The sequence below is a fragment of the Nymphalis io genome, chromosome 20 (assembly GCF_905147045.1).
Source record: "Nymphalis io chromosome 20, ilAglIoxx1.1, whole genome shotgun sequence".
NCBI classification, from domain to species: Eukaryota; Metazoa; Arthropoda; class Insecta; order Lepidoptera; family Nymphalidae; genus Nymphalis; species Nymphalis io.
The window spans coordinates 6,292,076-6,314,736 of record NC_065907.1 but is presented as its reverse complement, the minus strand read 5'-3'; the positions used below and the strand labels follow the sequence as shown (position 1 = coordinate 6,314,736).

The 22,661-nt window shown below is 30.8% G+C and overlaps 3 protein-coding genes across 5 annotated transcripts; 2 read left to right on the top strand and 1 right to left on the bottom strand.

The window, feature by feature from the left end:
* The first annotated feature begins 226 nt into the window (after window positions 1-226).
* On the top strand, window positions 227-5,415 carry LOC126776454 (THAP domain-containing protein 1-like). Its single transcript, XM_050498977.1, has 3 exons — window positions 227-321; window positions 4,790-4,973; window positions 5,072-5,415. Exons 1-3 carry the CDS (start codon window positions 245-247, stop codon window positions 5,402-5,404), a joined length of 594 nt encoding a protein of 197 aa, XP_050354934.1. The 5' UTR covers window positions 227-244; the 3' UTR covers window positions 5,405-5,415.
* An 852-nt stretch (window positions 5,416-6,267) lies between these two features.
* Window positions 6,268-11,768, top strand: LOC126776409 (putative glutathione-specific gamma-glutamylcyclotransferase 2). Of its 3 annotated transcripts, XM_050498910.1 has the most exons (4): window positions 6,268-6,435; window positions 6,516-7,471; window positions 10,026-10,248; window positions 10,556-10,682. In XM_050498910.1, the coding sequence occupies exons 2-4, from the start codon at window positions 7,196-7,198 to the stop codon at window positions 10,585-10,587; spliced, it is 531 nt and encodes a 176-aa protein (XP_050354867.1). In that variant the 5' UTR covers window positions 6,268-6,435; window positions 6,516-7,195; the 3' UTR covers window positions 10,588-10,682. The 3 variants fall into 3 exon arrangements, with proteins under 3 accessions (XP_050354867.1, XP_050354865.1, XP_050354866.1); XM_050498908.1 differs by lacking the exon at window positions 6,268-6,435 and having other exon boundaries at window positions 6,884-7,471; window positions 10,573-11,768; XM_050498909.1 differs by lacking the exons at window positions 6,268-6,435; window positions 6,516-7,471 and adding an exon at window positions 7,490-9,130 and having other exon boundaries at window positions 10,573-11,768.
* Window positions 11,769-12,093: 325 nt separating this feature from the next.
* LOC126776362 (basic-leucine zipper transcription factor A-like) lies at window positions 12,094-14,733 on the bottom strand. The gene has a single exon (XM_050498826.1). It carries the CDS (start codon window positions 14,245-14,247, stop codon window positions 12,955-12,957), a length of 1,293 nt encoding a protein of 430 aa, XP_050354783.1. The 5' UTR covers window positions 14,248-14,733; the 3' UTR covers window positions 12,094-12,954.
* Window positions 14,734-22,661: the final 7,928 nt, after the last annotated feature.

Here is a 22,661-nt window from a genome sequence, read left to right as displayed (position 1 = left end):
TTGGACTTTATTGGTTGGTTTTAATATCAAAGAAAATATTTATTTTCATCCAATCACTTTTGAAAAATTTTTGGTTTCAAGTTAAACTATAATCTTGAAAAAAATCTACAACCATGAATATATAAAAAACCCAAGATACACACAGCGTCTCAAAATCGTCCGCATAAAATGAGCGCACAATTCAAAATAGTGCGCACCTTTCAAATAGTCTCGCGTCGCCCGCGTCACTACACGCTCGTTAAAAATGCCGAAGTGTGCGTTGAGAAATTGTAAAAATATTACCTCAAGAACGTTAAAAAAGGATGGAATATCGTATTTTCGGTAAGTAAAAGTGTTTATTGATTCGTTTTTGTTGTTTTTATGATTTAATATACACGCAATATGTGATTTTTATTTAATTTGTCTTAAAACTTCACACATCGGTCGAGACAGATAGTTTGTCAATGTATGCATATAATGCTGCCATAGTAACTGCATTCCCTATTTTGGGAGATAAATAATTTTCAGAATTTAATTAAAACAAAATGATGGTAATAAATTTTACTTTTTAATATTTATTATACATTTTTTTAATTAAGATATTTTTTTGTTTTCCAACTACACCCTAAAAACGTTGCATTGTTTGTTTTTGTTTCCGTTATCAATAGTACTTCAGCATATTTATATGGTACTGCATTCTCCTCAGATGTTGAACCTCAATTAAATTGTTAATAAAGAATGGTTGCCATATATATTTCTATGTTAACCTCTTGACTCGGAATCTAATAATATCATAAATTCATGAAGAATATTAAATAATGTCGTTAGTAAATTATAAAAAGAACGAATAAATTAAAATAAAATATTTATTTATAACGAATCACTTAAGGCTATTATTGGAATGTGTATTCATTTGTTTACATTGTCGACGAGTCGATATTTTTTATCGAAAATCGGGACATTTTTTTAGCTGATGCTGGCAGCACTTACATGGTAAACAATTAGGAAGATGAGCTTATTTTTTTATGATCTAAAAAAATCATATTTAAAATATAAAAAATACTGGCGAAATTTTTTTTACGATATCTGCAAAAATGATTTTTTTACAAATTTTTAAAGTTACGAGTTCTTAAATTCTTTTCTGTAGCGACCGATCGACGCGTGACGTCACATCGCCCAACGTCGCTCGCCCATACAATTTCGCCTAAATTTTCGCGGTTTTCTTGATTTTATTTATATTTCGGTTAGTATAAAAAAACCCTTTCATATTATACAGTACCATAGCCTACTAATTTAACAAATAGAACAACAACAACAAATTATAATATATATATTATCAACAAAAACAAGTAGATATTTTCGTGATGAGAATGTTAATATGAGTACCTTAGTAATGAAATTTGTCGTATTTATAAGTTTTTAGTTTTAGGATCAAACATTTAATTTTTACAAGCTAGTTATAGGTATTCGTTTAATATAAACATAATTCAGAATTTCAGAATGTTCGTAATAACGGCCTTGATACGTTGAATACCGATAGTGATGTCATAAAAGTTTGTATCGATAAAAAATGTATTTCAATGTTAATTTTAGGTTTATTGTTAATGTTGAAGATTATTTATGAACAACGCTTTATCGGCAATGATATAAGTTGAAAAAATCATTAATGACTGTGACCCATTGAAATTGATTTTTACCATATTATGTTTCTTTGAAAGTCAAATATGTAGTCTAATATAGTACATATGATATAAATGTCATTTAAATAGTCTTATAAGGGGACTTTTGAATCGCAATGTTACAGTATATAATAAACGTAAAGCTGCCACCTACTCTGCTTCTTCTGCATATTAATGACATGTGCTAATTAGCAATATTCAATGTTGGCAGACGACAGCACTGTAGATGCCTTATACACCGGCCGCGCTAATATTTGCCGGGAACACGTCGATGAGTGTAAACTTGTGTCTGAAATAACAAGTTTTTATTAACCAAAGCCTGAGATTGGAGCCAACCAAACTCAGGCTAAATCCCAATATGACACAAGATAGTGCGATGACTTCTAAAATAACACCTTTTGACCACGGTGACTAATATGACCATCCCCTCATTTTGACAATACCACCTCGCTACCAAATCCAGTATCAGGACGTTAGGTTCCGCGGTCTATTGGAAGGTGAAGCCAAATTACCCTCTAAAAGCTTTGTGTGCTCAACAAGGTAAGTCAGTACTTCACGTCAGCTCCTCGCCTAAAATTCTACAAGGCGAAAACTTAGCCCCACATGGAGTACTGCTCTCATCTCTAGGCGGGAGAGATGTTATCACTCTGCATCTTCTTTCGCATCTTTTACGGAGAATGCCCTGAGGAACTGTTTAGATTAATCCCATGCGCGGAATTTCACCACCGGACATCGCGTCTATATTCTAAATTCCATCCATACTATTTCGATGTCTGGAAATCCACTACTACAACGCTGCAAAAGTATTTCCTGCCATTTATGCGGAACCATATTACCCGGCGACATTTCCGAACCGTTATGACAGAAACCTTCAAGAAAAGCCTAAGCCTACTCATGCCTTTATAGCCGTCAATGCACCTGCAAGCAATCCGGTGTTGCTGTCCTTGGACAGTGGTAATCACTTTCCATCAGGAAAGCCTCCTAGTTGTTTGCCTCCCTTTTACATAAAAAAGGTTTCATCCAGTAACAGATTATTTTATTAAAAGTAGGCTCCTCACATCGCTATGAGCGCTACCAATGACATAGTATGTTTGCATCCTTCACATTCGAGATTGTTAATTTTATTTGCACTTTCATTAAAGGAAAATTTACAATAATATGCCGTGGCTCTATATCCTAACTATCACACCCAGAACTGTGTACATAAAATTAAAATGTAAGAAATGTATATTATATTCTATATAGATATTATCTTCTATCGAAAGCGGAAAGCAGTAGTATACAGTAACAGTAACAGCCTGTTGATGTCCCACTGCTGGGCTAAGGCCTCCTCTCCCTTTTGAGGAGAAGGTTTGGAGCTTATTCCACCACGCTGCTCCAATGCGTGTTGGTAGAATACACATGTGGCATAATTTCAATGAAATTAGACACATGCAGGTTTCCTCACGATATTTTCCTTCACCGTCAAGCACGAGATGAATTATAAACACAAATTAAGCACATGAAAATTCAGTGGTGCTTGCCCGGGTTTGAACCCACGATCATCGGTTAAGATTCACGCGTTCTAACCACTAGGTCATCTCGGCTTTTTATCTAAAGCAGTAGTATCTACATGAAAAATACGGACTTATTGCCGATCAAATTTATGATCAACTGCATTAACAAAATATTAAAATAAACAATAATAATAAGCTCACTAATACATTTCGAGTGATTTGTGAAAGAATCGTATAAGATCGACTTTCGGTAGATTATTTGTTAGTCTACGTGAAAATACTGCTCTTATTTTAGCATAAAATAATATATTAATAATCGTTCTAATATTATCATAAGTAAAAGAACATATGAGGGGTGTCAAATCACAAAGAAGGATAAAATAAATACAAAATTATCAACGCGCGTATCGCAAAAGAGTCGCCCGCAATAACGAACCGGCGATGTGACGTCACAGTCAAAACTCGGACGGAGCAAGATTTATACGAGAGCGCCCAAATTGATTTGCTTATAAAAAAATAAAGTTTACATGATATAATCATAATTTTTACACACCTGTTATTATAATTTTGTAAAGATTATTTTAGTACAAAAAAAATATGTTTTTTAATTTACGTCTTCCTAATTATAATTTATGAATGATAAAAACTGGAAAAAACTATCATTAGGATTTTAATGCAATGAGGTAAAATAGGATTTTAATAAATAATCATCTCTGAGCAACTATATTTAGGGACAAAACCGTCGTACTTACGCGTGAAATCACACGCCGGCAATTTTCTTCTTATTATCGCTTAAACATGAAATAATACGACAATGCACCGTTGTATAACCTTCGATATGATATAAGGATTGTTGCCCTGTCTTTTCACTGGATTACAATTGTTTTCTAACATAAAAATAAGCGAAAATTGAAAAATAAACGCAATTAACGCAACAACTGTCAAGTTTTTGACGCTACTTAATTAGCGAAACAAACACCAAAACTAGTTACGTGATAAGGGACAAAAGATTTGATAATTCTATCTCTGTCGAAACCATTTGGAACGTCATTTTCGTTCTCTTTCTTATGTAAGTGCGTAAATCGTTATTGCGTCATTTCTCTGTCTACGGTAATAACGAAGCATAACAGTCATTTTATTTTAGTCGCATAATACAAATGACCCTGTTCTTATTCAATGGAGTCGATTTTTTTTATTTTTTATTAATAAGTTCGAACGAACTTTTTGTGTTAAAGCTTTTAACAAATAATTTTATACGTTATATATTTTAAGATAGTTTTAAATTGAATCCTATAAGTATAAAAGGTCGTCAATTCGACATTTTTTTTTCGTAAATATTATATCGATTAATTAGGCGACAATTCATGGGTTCGCGACATGCGGCATGCAAACAGTAATGATAGAAGTGTTGCTCTGGCACAACACGTCACATTGAAAACTTAAAAATTCTTCGCTTCCGGCGGCAGTCCCTTATGCCACTGCCTAGTTTTTTAATGGATAATTCTTTTTAATTTTCGGAGAATGTTCTTTTAGTTTTTTGTGGATAATTAACTTATCTCGTATAAATAACGGATGACTATTGTACAAGACGAGTTGTTTTATTTACATATTTTATTTAAATTTTTTATATTTTAGTTTTCCTCGTGACCCAATACGATGCGGAGAATGGACATCAATCGTCAGCCAACAAAGGCGTGAAGATTATTTTAAGCCGAATAAATCAAGCGTCATTTGTTCAGAGCATTTTTTGGACAAAGATATGTATGTCACTCCAAAAGGCATAAAACGTCTTCTTAAAACGGCTGTTCCTAGTGTAGTGGCAAGTAACATTCGTTAGCCAGAAAATTGAATTTGTCAAAATAGTATCGTACCTTCATTTAAATAATATTTTTTTTTAATCATACACATTTTTTACAGGATATGACACCACAGGACCTCAAAATTGAAATACCGGATGATGGCACTAATACTGAAGTCTGTAGTAAGAGTTCAATGTTTGATTTGGAAAATAAACAGGAATTTAAAACTTCTACTACTTCCCTAAGTATAGGCTCAGTTTTGGATACACCTCAAAAAGTTATAATAAAAAGCGAACTTCACAAATGTTGCAAAAGGTTAATTAGCAAAGAAAAAGTCATTGACAACTTAAGGAAAAAAAATTCTAGACTTGTTAAAAAAACCATTTCACTAAAGAATGCGTTAAAAGTTTTAAAAAAAGATTTAAAGAAAACTAAACTTATTCCAAGGTGATTAATGTGTATCCTGCTGTTGACCATATATATATAATAAACTAATATATATAAAATAAATAAATGATCATATATATATATATATATATAAGTTGTATATATTTATTTTTTATTTTATTTATTAGGTTTATTTACAATCACTTATACTAATACATTTAAAGTAACAAAAGAACACGTTTAGGAGTTTACACAGTCTTGGAATTGGTAAAATTCCACCAAGAACAGTTTTACGCTAGGGTGGGCAGAGGGGTGTTATCGCAGATCGAGTCTATATAGCAGGAACTCTAAGTAGGATTTTTGAAAGCAATTCTCGAAAGTTCTATTTATTTATTTAATTGCTGATAATTTTATATTAAAACAGTAGATCCAACAATTTTAAACAAACAATTTTCAAGAGTGATCCGTAGTAGATACACCCTGACATTTGAAAAATTTGAGTTTTGCGGGCTAATAGCCCACTACCTAAACACCTTAAACTAAACAGGTACCTACTTAGTTTCGATAAAATGTTCTACTAATGCCTTTTGAACCAAAAAATTAAATAAATCATTTTACATTGATTTATACACATGTCCTACCCAAAACATTACACGCTCAGATTAAAGTATAAATATGTGCTTAGAACACAATTTAACAAACTTTTAAGAACTAATTTAATGTCGTATTAAAATAAAAAATATTAGTCTCCACTCTATGCGTTGTCGTACTGGCTAACTGCGGTCGTAAAATTTTATTGCTTTTTGTACACTGTTTTGTGAAAACAACTTTAACTAATGGTCGTAAGGTTGAATTTGCAAAAAAGTGTTTATAGTATGACTATAACTACTTACGTAAAATTGCCGAGTGTTTGGTGGCAGTTTCGAATGTTACTTTAGTTCGAGACTATGCAATTTGGGCTTTTTATATATCATTCTTCTACAAAATTAATTTATGCGTAGTCTGTTATTTTTCTAATCTCGGTGTGTAATACTAAATTGAAAAATACTGGAACTATTTAGACTAGATAGAGTGCTATTTACAAAATGGTTACTGGTTAGTCCGTGAATATAGATATTCATGTATGTTCGAGACGAAGCCATGTGACATAAAAGTCCGTCACCTTCATTTTTCAGAGTGCGTTCACCGCTCACGAAAGCTGACAGTGACAAAACTTTTTTGTAATCGAAGCGTCATTCCTCGTTATGGATTTCGAAGAGATGGTCTCGTACTCATCAATTGCATGAGTATAAATAAAACCCTCGCATTGACAAAAAAAAAGCGTTAAGTATATAATTATTTTCTATATTACCGAATGAGTGTTGGAAGTTTTGACGAATTACTTCGCATTTTATGACCTACGTTATTTGAATATTCTTTCAACGTAATTAATGATAAAAAGTTGAAGCTGATCTCCTTCCACTTCTTCTATAAGCAAATTATTAAATAAATAAATCAAATAAAAATTACAAATTTTATTTTTATTTTATTTTACTTTTGTTTGTATTTACAGAATTTTTCCCATTTTCAAACGTGCACTGGGCCTTATATTTTCAGTAATCAAAATTATCACTTAAAGGTAGTGTTGTGCACAATCGATGACTTTTTATTGATTTTAGTGTTAATATTAGGTCCTTACACATGAAATTACCGTTTTGTCGTATTGACCACTTTGATCTGAAATATCTCCTCTTTGGTTATGAATTCCCAATTCAAATTTATAAATTCATTTAGCTGGTACATTTGAGTTTTGAAACAGTCATTCATTTGTTTTTTCCTCATTATTTTTTTCTTTGGCGTCGCTTATTACCGCACAATGAAAAACATGAAATATCGGTATATTTACGAGTACGAGTTCTACCGTGGCACCAGTGCTACAGAAACAGCTCGAAGGATTATTGATTTGTACGGCGCCGGTGTTGCAAAAGAGAGCACGGTACATTTTTGGTTTCAACGTTTTCATTCTGGAAATTTCGACCTTCAGAACCAACCCCGTGGACGGCCGGAGACCAAAGTGGAAAATGAAGAATTAAAGGCTATTGTGGAAGCGGATTCATCACAAAGCACTTCAGAGATAGCTGCAGTCTTTAGGGTAAGTGATAAAACTGTATTAATCCACTTGAAGCAAAATGGGAAAGTAAAAAAACTTGAACGATGGGTACCTCATGAATTGAGTGAATTGAACTTGCAAACACGCGTCGACTGCTGTGTTACTTTGCTCAACCGACACAATAATGAAGGAATTTTAAATCGAATCATTACTTGTGATGAAAAGTGGATACTGTACGATAATCAGAAGCGGTCGTCGCAATGGCTGAACCCTGGAGACCCAGCCATATCCTGCCCTAAACGAAAATTGACTCAGGAAAAGTTACTTGTGAGTGTTTGGTGGACTAGCGCCGGTGTCGTTCACTACAGCTTTCTAAAATTACGGCATATCTATTGTCAGCAACTGCAAACCATGAAGGAAGAACTAGCTGCTAAACAACCAAGATTGGTCAATCACTCTAGGCTGCTGCTTCACGACAACGCAAGACCACACACTGCACAACAAACAACCACTAAATTAGATGAGCTACAATTGAAATGTCTGCGACATCCACCGTACTCCCCGGACCTTGCTCCAACAGATTACCATTTTTTCCGGAATTTGGACAACTTCTTACAAGGAAAAAAATTCAACTCCGATGTGGCAGTCCAAACCGCCTTCTAAGAGCTTATTGATTCTTGCCTCCATGGTTTTTTTAGTAAAGGGATCAATGAAATACCTATGAGATGGCAAAAGTGCATACATAACAACGGTGCATACTTTGATTAATTAAAAATATTTTACAAAAAAAATTGACTATATATTCCTCCGTACAAAACGTCAATTTCATATGTAAGAACCTAATAATATCGTCCAGTGGGAGGAAATAAAAAAAATCGCCTCGTTATTCGCCAAACTGGTTCTTTTGAAATTACGATTTGGCCCGCCATTGTGTTTAAATAATGTTTTAATTTATAGTGGTAAAAAAATATAATTGTAGATCATCACTACCGCCTTACGTTCAATAACAGTGTGTTTTAAATTCGAAGATGCAACATACCAAGCTGCATATCAAATATTTATTAAAATCAAATAATTATTACTATCCAATAATTATTTTGAGATCCGTCTGTATCATGAAAAAAAACGATTATCGATTCCGAAATCACGAAATTCTTGTTTCATTAAGAACTTAACGGAGCAGGAATATGACTTAAAAATGAGATTATAATTATACTACTATAAAAATTAATTATATTATTTGCTTGCCGACTAACTTAGTTTTAACAATTATCGCCAAAAACCTATTTCAATAACTTATTTAGATATTTTCTCTACTAGAAACTACAATTTTATGCGGTTTTATTGGTAGCGTTGCAAGTGTAGATCGTACCTAAAGTTCATAAGTGTAGTGTAGAGCCGGCATAAAAGTTTCGCATGTCATTTTTTATTTTGACAATTCATTGTAAACAAACGCTTGATAATAATATGGATTATGGGGATGTATAATGTATATTTATAAAAAGGAAATCAATAATATTGTTTTGATATATGGATATTGAAATACTGTTAATTATAAGAAAAAACATGTGGGTATTTGGTTATGGTTCTTTGGTGTGGAAAGTAGACTTTAATTACGAGTTTAAAGTTATAGGTTATATAGAGGGTTACTTAAGAAGGTTTTATCAGCACAGCATTGATCATAGAGGAATACCAGAGAAGGTAATTAATTAAAAAACACTATGAACCAGCACACATTTTGGAAACTTGTAAGAAAACTTTATAAAACAAATTTAACCAGTAGAATAAATAAAAAGCATATAACATTTACAAAGAGGGCTTTTCGCGCAATCTGTAACCTAGGAGGTAAAGAAACCCTAAGATAGAAGTTAAAAGATATTAAAGTATTAACTGTTGCTTTTCAATTCATATTATGTAATGTTATGTATGTACGGAAAAATATTAATGATTTTGTGAGAAAATGTGATGCCCATAACAAGTACAAGTGGTACAAGGAACAAACACAAATTAATTACTCTCATTACTCGACTGCATAGAGTCAGTAACTCTTGTGGGGCAATGTATACGGTTCTACAACAGGATCTCAGAAAGTGTTCAAAATGCCTTACTATATTTAAAAAAAATGTTAAAGGAACACTTGTGTGCTAAAGGCTATTATACAATTAATGAATTTTGTAAATGATAGCACACTTTGTTAATGAGACGAATGCTGCATGAGTATTTTTTTTTTTTTGTAAATGAAAAATTATATTTTAAACTAACAAAAAATCACTTAACTTATTTAATATAGATGAATAGCAAAAAAGGATGTCATAGGATGAATAATATAAGATCCTTGTTCCCAATCTTACTTATAAATATAGAAGTACTTATTTTAGTAACCTATCACAGTTACTAAAATAAGTACTTATATTGCTTATGTTTATAGGTGGTGAACCTTTACCAAGATTGACGTCTGCCTTTCTATATAACATATTATTGTTTTTTATAAAAACTATATTTTAATCTATCTTCATAATAATGCATTGCAAGTGTATAACTCAGATTTTAAATATGTTATTTTGATAACTTAAGTATTGTATAATAAACATTTCAGCCTGGGCGTGTAGTAACTCTGATACCTGCAGATGACCCAAGCAGTAAGGTATGGGGTGTAGCATACAAAATAAGAACAGAGGATGTTGAACAGGTCACAAATCATTTGGACTTTAGAGAAAAAAATGGCTATTCTAAGAAAACATTCCATCCAAAAGATTCAAATCTAGAACCTATTATTTTAACTCTATATGTAGCTACAATGGATAATGAATCTTATGCTGGTAATTATTAAATTTAAATAATAATAAATAATGTTCTACTTAAAACTTTTTGCTGATAAAATAACAATAATTAAATTATATAAAAGTTATAAATCTCAAAATAAGTATATTCAAATTACTTCTTGATTATAATCATAGGTCAGCGTAACTAAGTAGAGAGACTACAGTCATCCTCAAACATTATTAAAAAATTAAATTAGATATTCATTTACTTGCTTTATCTTTAATAGCCTAAAACTGATTGGTCAAGCAATAAAATCCATAAAAAGACACTAAACTATTGAAATGACTATAAATTGAATGTTAGCTTTATATGTATTTCAGGTGCAGCATCTATAGCAAAACAAGTTATTAGTTGTAGTGGCCCAAGTGGTTCTAACAAAGAGTATGTGTATAACTTGGCTACAGCAATGAGGCAGTTATTTCCTAACACTGAAGATGATCACCTTTTCTCACTTGAGTCTGCAGTTAAAAAACTTGATCCAGATATAAGGAAGAATAATTCATAATACAATAATTTGTTAGTCAATTAATGTATTTAACATTAAAGTCTCAGTAGCAGCTCAGTCTTAAAATTGAAAGTGCTTACACTCCCGTCTCTCGGAAAATATGTAAAGCTGTTGAGCCTGTGCCTGAGCTTATACTGTTTGTTTCGGTTAAAGAATATTTTACCAATTCAATTATAGATTTATTTATCCTGCAGAATACAGGTGCAGCTCTATAACATGTTCTGCGCAGTTCTGCTAGTCTGTTACAAGTGACTATGGTGCCAAAAATCAGTTAGAAAAACATTAAATCATTTTTTAATAAATGTATGACTTTTTGGACAAACATTAGATTAATTTTATCGGTTACATAATCAAAATATAAATTAGCTTTTCATTTATTTAATCTGTGTAGTTAAACTACACATGATATTAAATATAAATATAAAAAAAGTTATTAATTAGATTATCAATCATTTTTTTGTTATGCCATTTGTTTTTTAATATTTATGATAAGAAATTTTATTCGAAACAACTCTTTAATGCTGTTTATTCTATTGTATTGTTTATGAATAGAAAATATGAACAAAAATTAAATTAGACATTTAATTTCATCAATCCGCATAGGAGCAGTGTGGTTTAATAAACTCCAAACTAAAAAGAAGATGAGGCCTTAGCCCAGTTTTCGGAAATAGACAGGTTGTCACATATGTTTTTATGTTTCCATTTATATAAAAGTGTTAACAGCCTGTGAATGTCTCACTGCTGGGCTAAGGTCTTCTCTCTTTTATTGAGAAGAAGGTTTGGAGCTTATTCCATCACGCTGCTTCAGTGTGGGTTGGTGGAATACACATGTGGCAGAATTATAATCAGGCAATTAGTATTAACTATTTGTATCATAGCTATTTTTATTTGTTTATATTTAATACTTTTGTGCATTAATTAAAAAAAAGTCATATAGGAAAGATGTATTGTGAATATTTTTAGTTTATATTTAACTTTGTCCTGTAAATATATTTAGAACCAACAGTTTTATTTATTGTTTTATTTTTTCCAATGCGTGCATATATTTTTGTATCATTTATTAATTTATAAATACTTATTATATAAAGCTTGACCAATAATGTGTTTTCATATTTTATAGCGTTTTTCTATAGGATTATCTAAAAGAGATCACTACTTACTAATAAGATCGCCTTCTTCGTGCTTTTTACTTTTGTAATAAATATATTTATTTTTATACATTTTGTTTAAAGTGTTACATAATTTAGGTGTTGTAATTTTAAAACTTGTCTTCATCATAAATTCTATAAAAATAAAAATAAAAAGCGTACATACATTTTAGTAACATTTATTAATGAAAATAATTTTGCTTATAACAACTAGCAAATACTAATTTACTCATTCAAATTCAATAAGTAATGTTTTAGAAGGATGATAATTAACAATAATACTATTTACATTCATACATATAATCAATTAATTCTAAACTGAATATTAGAAGATAAGGACCGATTTAACAAAAATATCCCATGCAGCCACAATAAAACATTACAATAAAATATGTAAATTTATATAATATTATCACATGCAAAACAACATGAATCATTTGAAAAGGAAACTTGAACAGGAAACTTTTATAAACCTAGGATTTAATAAATAACTATGCAAAATAATTATTGCAATTATTATTACATTTTTTTATTTTTTTTACATCCATGGTAACACTTCATTTGTAAAAATAACATCATACTTTAACAACAATGACAAAGTAAAAGACATTTTTTTTACAAGTTAGCTTTAATTTAGCTCTGTAAATAAATTATAATTTGGTCGATAGGGAGTGTCACATCACATGGCACTTATAAATTATCAAGTCTAGATAACCTATTGCATTAAGATAAAAAAGGGAAGTACTGCCTTCGTTAGCTTCATATGCCAATTTAATTATTAAACATATCTAAAAGTAGTATTATTTCTGTATAAAATTATTTCAATTTTTATCAAATGATAAGGCGCGCTGACGTCATGTCATGTTCTTAAAGCCGGACCTACCTTGGAAACAGTATTTCAAGTTATTTTCCATAAATATAATAAAATCAATTTTTGTATCTTTAAAATTATATTTAATGGGAGTCCCATTTTTGTTTTCAGTTTTGTTTAAAAAAACAACTTGTATAAAATCTTTGGCAGGACTTTGTTGTTGTGGTATTGCTTACTCTTAATTTTCTTTTTTAATTCCTTTATTACGACCAAGAAGTTTATCAAGGAAACTTCTCTTCCTCTTTAATTTTTTTCCGTCACCTTTATGGTTTTGTATTTGTTCACCTTCTGCGGTCATTTTTTCAATTAAGGCTGGAATGGTTAGATCATTATCGATTGGTGCTTTCTTTGCTGATTCTCTACTAAGTTGTCGTTTAACAGTTGATAATTCGGGCACGTAGTCGTTTTCTTCTAACTCGGATAAAGATACTTTAGAATCATTAGTTTTACTGGTAAATTCTTTATTATTTGTATTATTTAAATTTGGTTTAATTTCGGCACCGTTGTGTATTATTTCCACGTTTGTTTTAATATCCTCTACTGGTTTCTCGTTTGAATTATTATTATTCGTGATATTCTGGTCATTCGTACTTTTTTCTTCCGATTTCTCGAAGACATCATCAGTTTCATTATAATTTAGTGCTTCAGAATCTTTTTTATCGTTACTATCAACGCTATCCCCGGCACTCGATGTAGATTTTGGAACCGAACCTACTACCTTGGGTCGCGTTGGAGGTAAATTCCAATTAACAGGCTTTCGTTGTGGCGAATAACGTTTAACTAATTCCTCGTAAAGTTTTTGATGATCAAGTTTTGGAGAATTGGGTGATTCATTTGGTAAACTCTGATGTTTTTCTCTTTTTTCAACATTTTCGCCTTTTCCGTCTCCTTCATTGGGAGATCCTAAGTCAACCACAACTCGTCGAACAGGTGTCGGCGTTGAGTACGGTTCAGCAAATGGAAATTTATAAATATTAAGATTTTCAATTTTGTACCTTATTGCTGACACAGTATTAGTCGTAGGTAGGGAGGCGCGCACGCCGCTTCGAGTTAGCGTGTTTTCTCCCGGTTCATGTAAATTTGATTTTAAAAAGTCTCTTCGCAACTTCGAGAGCCGTCTATTCCTCTCAGCCATACTGTATCGGTGGTCGACATCGTCACTTTGATTGAGTTCGGACGTAAAATTGTCAGAATATTTTCGTGGTCGGTATTCGTAATGTCGATCTTCGCTCCTCGTTTCGCGCATGCTGGAATAACCAGGAGTGTTGCGTTTAAAATTAGACGTTGTTATTCCGTGGTTAGTCGTAATGATTGGATCGACTTCCTTGTACGTCGGTGTCAGTGCGGTCGGGGAAGGTAGGGGTAAAAACACTGTGTCGTGCTTTTCGAAAACCTCGCGCCGCTGACTGAACTGGTTCTCGCCGATCATCTCCCGCGACTTCACACTAGTTGTAGGCGATTTCGCCGCCATTTCCGCTCGATAACAAACCACAACACTTTTGTTATTGATACTATTTTCCTGCAAACACTGTATTTCTATTTTTATACGGCACACATTATGACTTCACCGGTAACATCGCGCCTATAAAAGAGTACACGTATACACGTTAAATTGGACAATAAAGGTAGTCCGGTCGTCCGTATAAGGCGAGCCGTCCGCGATATATAATGATGAGTGATCAATAGAGTGGTTCCGATAAGATATGACTGTCATGTAGCGCTTTACTTATTTTCTTTATCTTTTAGCAGTCGAAACAGTTGTGTAAATAGAAGCGAATGAACACAATCATGTTCGTAATTAATAGCGGACCGAGTGAAAGCAACCGGCGGCGGCGGCGGCCGATCGCCGAGCGTTCATTATATAATGAATATTAAAACAAGCGTCCCGAATACGATGCGTTAGACGAACTCACCGACTTTGCGGACGTTCTACACTACGATATTTAATTGACACACTGAAACATGCTAATAAGCCATGTTAATATTTACTGAAGTATAAAGATATAGTAACTTTATTTGTTCGTTAATTAAGCAATAAATTACAGCGAACTAACTAGGTAGATAAGTTAAATGTATGAATGTTTTTTCTACACAAACTATAAATGGGATTTTTTTTATAAATAAAGTTACAAGCATTCATTCAAAGTTACGCAGTAACCTAAAGGTAATGTTGACTCTAGCGTGCATAGGAAAAAAATAAATACTTAGTTAAAATAATAATATTATTGTCGTTAATAAACGATTCTCAGAAAAGTACATAGGTACATTAATTATCTTAACTAGTTTACTATAATTGCCTTCTTCATGCTTAATTATTACTCGAACTCATTAAATATATTATTTTTTGGAAAACTGCATCACTAACGAGTTGTTTTAACACGCTATTCGTTTTATAAATAATCTTAAAACAGAATAATTTTAATAAACACTTGTACTTTACGCTACATTTAACATCTTTAATAAACGAAAAACAACGAACAGCTTTTGTGTTTTATATTAAATATACTTTTGTTTCAAATGAGTTTGTTTGTAAGTATAAAACATATATGCGGTTGAGAGGTTTGTCTTATGTGGTCAAGTATGTAGAAATCTTTGCTTGGGTATTTCATAACTGACCGACCTCTCCGCTTTTAAACATGATAGTTTGCTCTTTTATTATTTAGGTTTACGTCCTACAGTCTAAAATAAAACTGCGTGTAACAAAAAAAAAAACAACACAAATAGCATATTTTGAGATCAACAAAAATATCAAAGTTATTCGACGTAAAAGATTGTTTACAAATAATAACAGTATTACATAATAACGTCGTCATCGCACAAAAACAATACGAAACAGTAGTTCCCTGAATTCATGTGCGCTTTATTTATAAGCGGTGACCAATTTTTTTGTCATTTTACCCGGGATCCGGTGCTAATTTTATTTATATAGCTACTATGAGTAAGTACACACGTTTCTCTATTTGTAGCAATTCTCGGTCGGTCAATGACTCGATTAGTTTCTTCCCAAGACGGACGGTCCCTAAAATGCCCGAGCTGAGAGTGAGAAACGTTCGGGTATCGGGCTGTTATTTGAACAGTGATATCATTTCATTTGCATACAGGTTCGTGGTATTTTATTAACCGTGCGTTAAATATGGTCGTATGTAGGTGGTATGTATGTGTAATGATTAGGTGTGGCGAATGGCATTTTACATGGTCAATGATTTTATTAAATTGAAGATAGACTAAAAATATACGTCTTTTCATACACTATTCTTAAACTCATCCATGTAGTACAAATTTTATACTTGATAAAAACAATATTGTTAAATTGAAAACTAGATTTGTCTTTGATAACGTTAATGTAGAGTTGCGGAATGACTTATTACAAAAATGAGTTGTTGTTTTCAGCGTAATAATATTTTAACAATTAGGAATTAAATGTTGTACTTCTAAGCAAGCAAGGTTTTATGTAAAGGCCAAAAACTATATTAAATTAAAAAATGTCTTATCGAAATGCTTAACTCGAATCCTTGCAGTTTAAATAATTCTTTTATGAATATGAATGAATATACATTCATTTGAAGACTCGCTTACAAGTAATTGTAAGTATTTACATCAAGGTTAAAAATTGAAATAAGCACGTACAAAGATTATATACGAAGAAACCAGCTGTGAACGTCAGAGAGACGAAAAACTTTAATAAATACAAGCGTAAAATTCGTATGATGCACTAAACTAAATATAACCAAATAATTTCATGATCTTTCGACCTTAATATATCATTTTATTTAACGTAAATTACGCACGGAAGCATTTGACTAATAATCAGGGAATGTTTATTCGCTAACTTTAAAATACGTAGGTAAATTTTCTTAACTAATATTAAAACGTAATATGAAAACTGTTTTTATTTATGATATAAAACTATAATATAAATAAAAGAGCATTAGATTGCATTAGAGCAATAAATTTGTGTATACTTTTTTGTACGAGATTAGAATCATCAATTAGGTAGGTTCCTACTTAAAAAAAGGTAGATTTTGTTTGTATTTATCACATATTTTATTAGCACATATTTAAGTTGTTATAAAAATTACAATATATTAATAGTTACAATCGCTTCAATATGACAGAATATCTTTTTTGCTATTTTAGACAAATGTGGTATATTTTTTCCGGTATTGGTAAATGAAAGTAAGTCAAATCATTTACATCACAAATACATACATATTATATAATAAAAACTTTCGTATACATAAATCGTGTGAAGTGTATTGTTTCAGTTACTCACGCTCAGAACATTGTGGTTAGTCTAAAAAATCTAGACATAGGTATCAAGGTGTTCAAGTATGACTAACCGCGCTCGCTTGATTGAACGCTCAGTCGTGCGTGAAGTTGTTGTCAATTCTAGCCTCGCTAAAATTGGATGACGTCACTTACAAAATGAATATATTTTTCTATTAAATTGAGTTTAATATAAAGTTTTCTAATTATTATTTTTTTATTCCTCACTTATGAGAAAGGATAAAGATCCCACGATAAAGGTCGTCTGTAAGAGATTGCTTAAAGGAATAAAGCTGCCTTTGTACAACTGTAATAACTTTTTTGGATTGGACATGGACACTTTTTATCTGCAATAAAGACTTTCTTTTTCTTCTGTATTGTTCTTCGATATTACTAATAAATTAATCGTAATATTTACAGTAGTAGTGACAAAGTATACACTGTTTTGTAGGCACTGTAACTGGCGCTAAAGGTCACTGGTTCAATGAGCGGGATTCATGACAAATATTTGCTATTCCTGTGTCGTGGTCTGAATAATTTAGGTACACAGTCGCAGTTGTTTTTGAAGCTAGTCCTATAAATAGCTACATAATTTAACTTATAATAATATTTGTATAATTCGGCTGCTAAAAACCTTTACTATTAATGTTTACTATTATGTATTACCTATTTATTTTTTATTTAATTTCAGCATTTTCTCTTGTACTTTATGCAAATTAATATGATAATCTCTATTGAAATCATTACCCTCTTCCTAGGGTGGTTGACAAAAATAAACGAAACTATCAACGGTAATCAAACATCTCCGTTTCTTAACTGTTGAACTAGAAAGGAAATGTTGAATTAAAATTAAAACACATGTGAGTTACAAGATGTGCAGCTATGAAAAAAATATAGGTAATATATATACTACTATTATAAATATTACTAGTGTCTGCGCAGTAGTCGAAATTCGTTCGTAATCATTGTTGAAAATTTGTGGAAAAAAATTATTAATTTGCATATTCTGATTTTTTTTGTTTCCAATTTTTTTACGATAATACTGAAGTTTGTAGTTACCAAACAAAAAAAAATCGATTGACAAACAGAAAGAAAAAGGGTGTTTTATCCTTGTCTATTAAAACAATAGATAGATATTATAACAATAGGTATCTATCATATTTTTGTCATTGAAACTTGTTTACTTTTTATTTAATTATTATTTAAACAATCGGTAAGTAGATAAACATACTACAATTTAAACTATAGTCACATCATACATTATATTATTAATTATTTTTCATATATGTTGTATGTTTTTGTGTAAAGAATTTAATGTGTTCTTTCCTACACGTTATTCGTATAAAAATGAAAGATTTAGGACAGTTCCAATTATAACGCGATGTACGGCTTTTTACAGTCCCCATGCTCTATGTTTGGGATCAAAGAATAACAGCTCGATACTTACTATTTTAGTGCTGGAAGTAAATATGTTCGTAACATTTCGTTCATTTGACTTTACGATTTATACTTCCTGAACAATAAAACTTATTTTTAAAATATTCTTTAATAATTCAGAGTACGAAGCGTTTTAAAATGAAATTTTATATCATTTGGTTGTTCCATTGAATGATATCGTTAACTAATTATATATTTAAATAGAACAATTGTAGATTGTAATAAATTTATTATTAGTAGGTTAGTTTGTTACTCGTTCACACGAATCAACTATATTATATAACCACCATAGCCGAGATAATAATTAAACTAGCGATGCGCTTCAACCCGGAAGAGTAAAATATAATATATCTAAAATGTATGTGTAACGTTATACATATTTCTTAATCATTTATATTTTTGATATTACAATATGTTTTTATTAATAAAGATTATTAATATGTTACAAATATAGACACAAAAATTACTGTTATTTTTCAATGGTTATTATTTTTAAGGCATTAAATGTGAGTTACACGTCTAATTAACGTAAATACAGGCGCTGGCGTGTCCCAAGGGGGGGGGGGCTTCTTATGGGGGAAACGCGTAAAAACGTTTTGCCAGTGATAAAAAAATAGGGTCTCGCATAATGTATAATGCCCACATAAAATTTAGTTCTTGCCCGCTATTGAATACCGAATAAATAATAACTAATATATAAATTGTCAATGTTATAAGCTACTTACAAACAAAAAAATCACTGTTTTATTACTTGTCAATGATTTCGTATAACCACTTGGTTTCAAAAACTACCAGAAATATCATGTAAAGTTTTTGAAGCCCTTTTTTACCTACTAACGATGCCGCGTATTTGATGAGTTTCATTGAATAAATTTAAGTTAAACTATATTTTATAATAGCTCGTCCTTGACCGGGCTTGTAACAGAGTTGCAAAGATGGATACCAACATTCAGCTAAAACATATGAAGTCATACATATATTTACACGTGAATATAAGATAAATGCAGTTGCAATCCTTATATAAAATAAATTTATAAACCAATTACAACATTGAATTTTATCTTTGCTAAGAAATCGACTAGAGAATTATGATAAAGCAACGTACGTACTTGGCGATAATTATTGAAATGAGATAAGAAAACCGCGTTACGGTTATGCAATTAGGGCGGTGTTATTTCTTAAAACAAATATGAAAAAAAGTTTTTATATTATAAATTTATGCTTTGTTTTATATCCTATAGAAAAGTGTTAAAGTTAAGCAAAATTTCCTCACAAATAGTTATGATTTGATCATATTATTCGCGGTATTGAACATTTTAGAATTAGTTCCGTTATAATCCAAGTAAGGTTATCTCAATGTTTCATAGTATATACTCGTACGTGTAACCTTCCCAAGAGATCAACGAAAATAAATCTATCTAATACAAATTAAGATTTTGAGATTGTCGGTAACTTAAACACATTTCGTGTGACAGCAGTGAGTAATAGATATAAGATCGCATTATAGGTACATCTGAATAGTTTATTTGTTATGTCTTAACCGTAATCTACAGGCGACGCGCGATAACAAGCTGCGGTCGTCGAGAATATTTGATAAATATTTTGTATTATTAGCATAACCATGAAACGAATAGATTTTAATCCAGATGGATATGTAATAATTCTTTTTTTAATAATATCGGATAAAGATATAATATAGTAATGTATTGTCGAGATTGTTCAGTGGTAAGAATAATTGTTGGATTGTATTTGCAGGTACATTAAAAGCTGTAACTGCATTTAATTAGCCTTACATTACAATAATAATCTGAACTTTAACAGAGAAATAGGTATATCAAAATGATAAAAGTAGACCAGTTCAACGTCTATAAAGAAATATTTTTTGTAAATAGGTCAAAGCGATAACCTTCCACCATATTCCGAATCGAGATTTCCTGTCCATTGATGCTCGCCAGTTGCCAGATATCAATGAACTCAATCTCTCATGGGCGTTAATCTAACTGTTAAATCGATTTCTATTGATTTCTATAATAGAAACGAATACTATAGTTTGCATTCGAATTCGATACAATAACATGAAATGATAATTTTATTTGACATTGATATTTATTTATTTTATTTATTTATTTAACACTTTTGCACAGCATATACATAAAATGAGAGAAGTAGGAAACAATCAAAGAAAAAGAAAATAAAAAATGGTGCGCAAAGGCGGTCTTATCGCTTATAGCGATCTCTAACAGACAACCTTTGGTGAAAGAATTTTGTAAGAGAACAGGTAAGTGCATTTACATATAAAAAGGAGATACTAAATATTTAATAGACTACACATATCTACATCCCACTAACCACATATACATACATACATACACACACATACACATATACATTCATACAAATATATATATATATATATATATATATATATATATATATATATACATACACATATATAATTATTACTTAGCATATACATATTATATATATTTATAGAGTATAAAATTATATATAGATAAATTATAAACCACATACTATTTCATACATACATACATACCTTACTTGGAAATGGACAAATAATAGCTTTTCAAGCGGTATTTAAAAATACTCAATGAATTCGACTGCCGAATATCTGTAGGCAGTGCATTCCAAAGTTTGATGGTTTTTGCAGTAAAAGAGTTACTGTAGGTTTGTGTCCGGCTGCAGGGGGTAACTAGTTTATTATCATCCGAAGAACGCAGGTTGTGTGCGCTGTCGCAACCAAGAAATTTAAAGCGTTCTTTAAGGTAAGATGGTGTGTGATCGATATAAATAATAGAGTAGAGAAGAGATAAGGCGTGTAGATTTCTTCGTAGTCTGATTGGCAGCCACTTTAACTGAGACCGATACTCAGAGACATGATCAAACTTTCGCAGGCCAAAAATAAATCTTATGGCTATATTTATATATTAATCAGTATTTTACAGGCTGATATTTAATCAGTATTTTTATTTTAATATTAATAAAATTCTTGGTTTCAAGACGTAATAAGTACCTAAATATTAGAAGAAGATGAATAAATATTTTATTTTACAATTCAATTATTCATTTCAGTAAAATAAACAAGAAACGACAACAATCCATAAAAATGAAGCAAATTGAATTAAGTTTTTATTCCCATAGAAAAACATTAATATTATAAAGTACTCATGTAAATTGTTAGCGTCAACATAAACTCGTTCGACTTTTATCAGGCACATATTATGTATGTATTATAAGTCTGTCTATACTACATTTAGAATTCCAGCACTAAAATAGAATATTTAAATGTTCTTTTATCTAGTATTTATGATAATACAATACAATTCTTTTTGCTATATACAAATCGTTTTCCATAATATATAATTATATATGTGTTTAGTCTTAGTTAATTTTTCTTATTAAAAAAAAGTTACGTACTAGACGTGGTAATAAATGTATATATGTATATACATTATTCTAATTATTTGTGTTAATCTATGTATAGTATATACGATTAATTTGTTAGGATACAACGGATTAGAATTTGTAAAATAATAAAAATGGAATATATAGCATTTTATATTTTGTTAAAATCTTGATAATATCTATTTATTTTAATTTATCCAATACATTGTTATTATTAATGACACTCCCTAATTTCCAATTGAGTCTAATATCAATAACGAGTCCTAGATAAGTGTCCTACAAGTTCATGAGGTGTGTTATGAAAGTTACAAGCAGTCGAACCATTTATTTTCATGCTGATATTCACGACTTTTGTATAAAATAGTTGTAAATTAACTTGGTTTTGTTTGCGTTAAGCACTAATTAGGTTCCGTGGGGACACTTCATCAGTAGGTCAAATAGTTGCCTTGAAGTTAATTAGTAGTATCGTGTATATTGCGGCCATCCGCTACTAGGTATGTCTCATCGGCAAATTGATAGATCTTACAAATTTTTAATTACAATACGGACCTAATACAGAGTCTTGCGCAGTTACTGTTTTGTCTTAACGTGTCGACACCTTTGTTGTGTTATTTTTCTCTTTATAATTACTTTCATATTACTATGTACTAATTCTGAAAATGGTTAATTTAATTATTTTAAATATAAATGTCATATAGATTTTTAATGTTTTTTGTATGTGTCTTCACTTGTCATTTAAAATATTTAACAATCTGAGTG

Bases quoted from the DNA above. Each gene is read 5' to 3' on its own strand.
- LOC126776409 (XM_050498908.1), top strand. From the start codon at position 7,196: ATGAAAAACATGAAATATCGGTATATTTACGAGTACGAGTTCTACCGT. The intron at 7,472-10,025 runs GTAAGTGATAAA...TAAACATTTCAG, and splicing joins AGATAGCTGCAGTCTTTAGG to CCTGGGCGTGTAGTAACTCT. The intron at 10,249-10,572 runs GTAATTATTAAA...TATGTATTTCAG, and splicing joins GGATAATGAATCTTATGCTG to GTGCAGCATCTATAGCAAAA.
- LOC126776362 (XM_050498826.1), bottom strand. From the start codon at position 14,247: ATGGCGGCGAAATCGCCTACAACTAGTGTGAAGTCGCGGGAGATGATC.
- LOC126776454 (XM_050498977.1), top strand. From the start codon at position 245: ATGCCGAAGTGTGCGTTGAGAAATTGTAAAAATATTACCTCAAGAACG. The intron at 322-4,789 runs GTAAGTAAAAGT...TTTATATTTTAG, and splicing joins GATGGAATATCGTATTTTCG to TTTTCCTCGTGACCCAATAC. The intron at 4,974-5,071 runs GCAAGTAACATT...CATTTTTTACAG, and splicing joins CGGCTGTTCCTAGTGTAGTG to GATATGACACCACAGGACCT.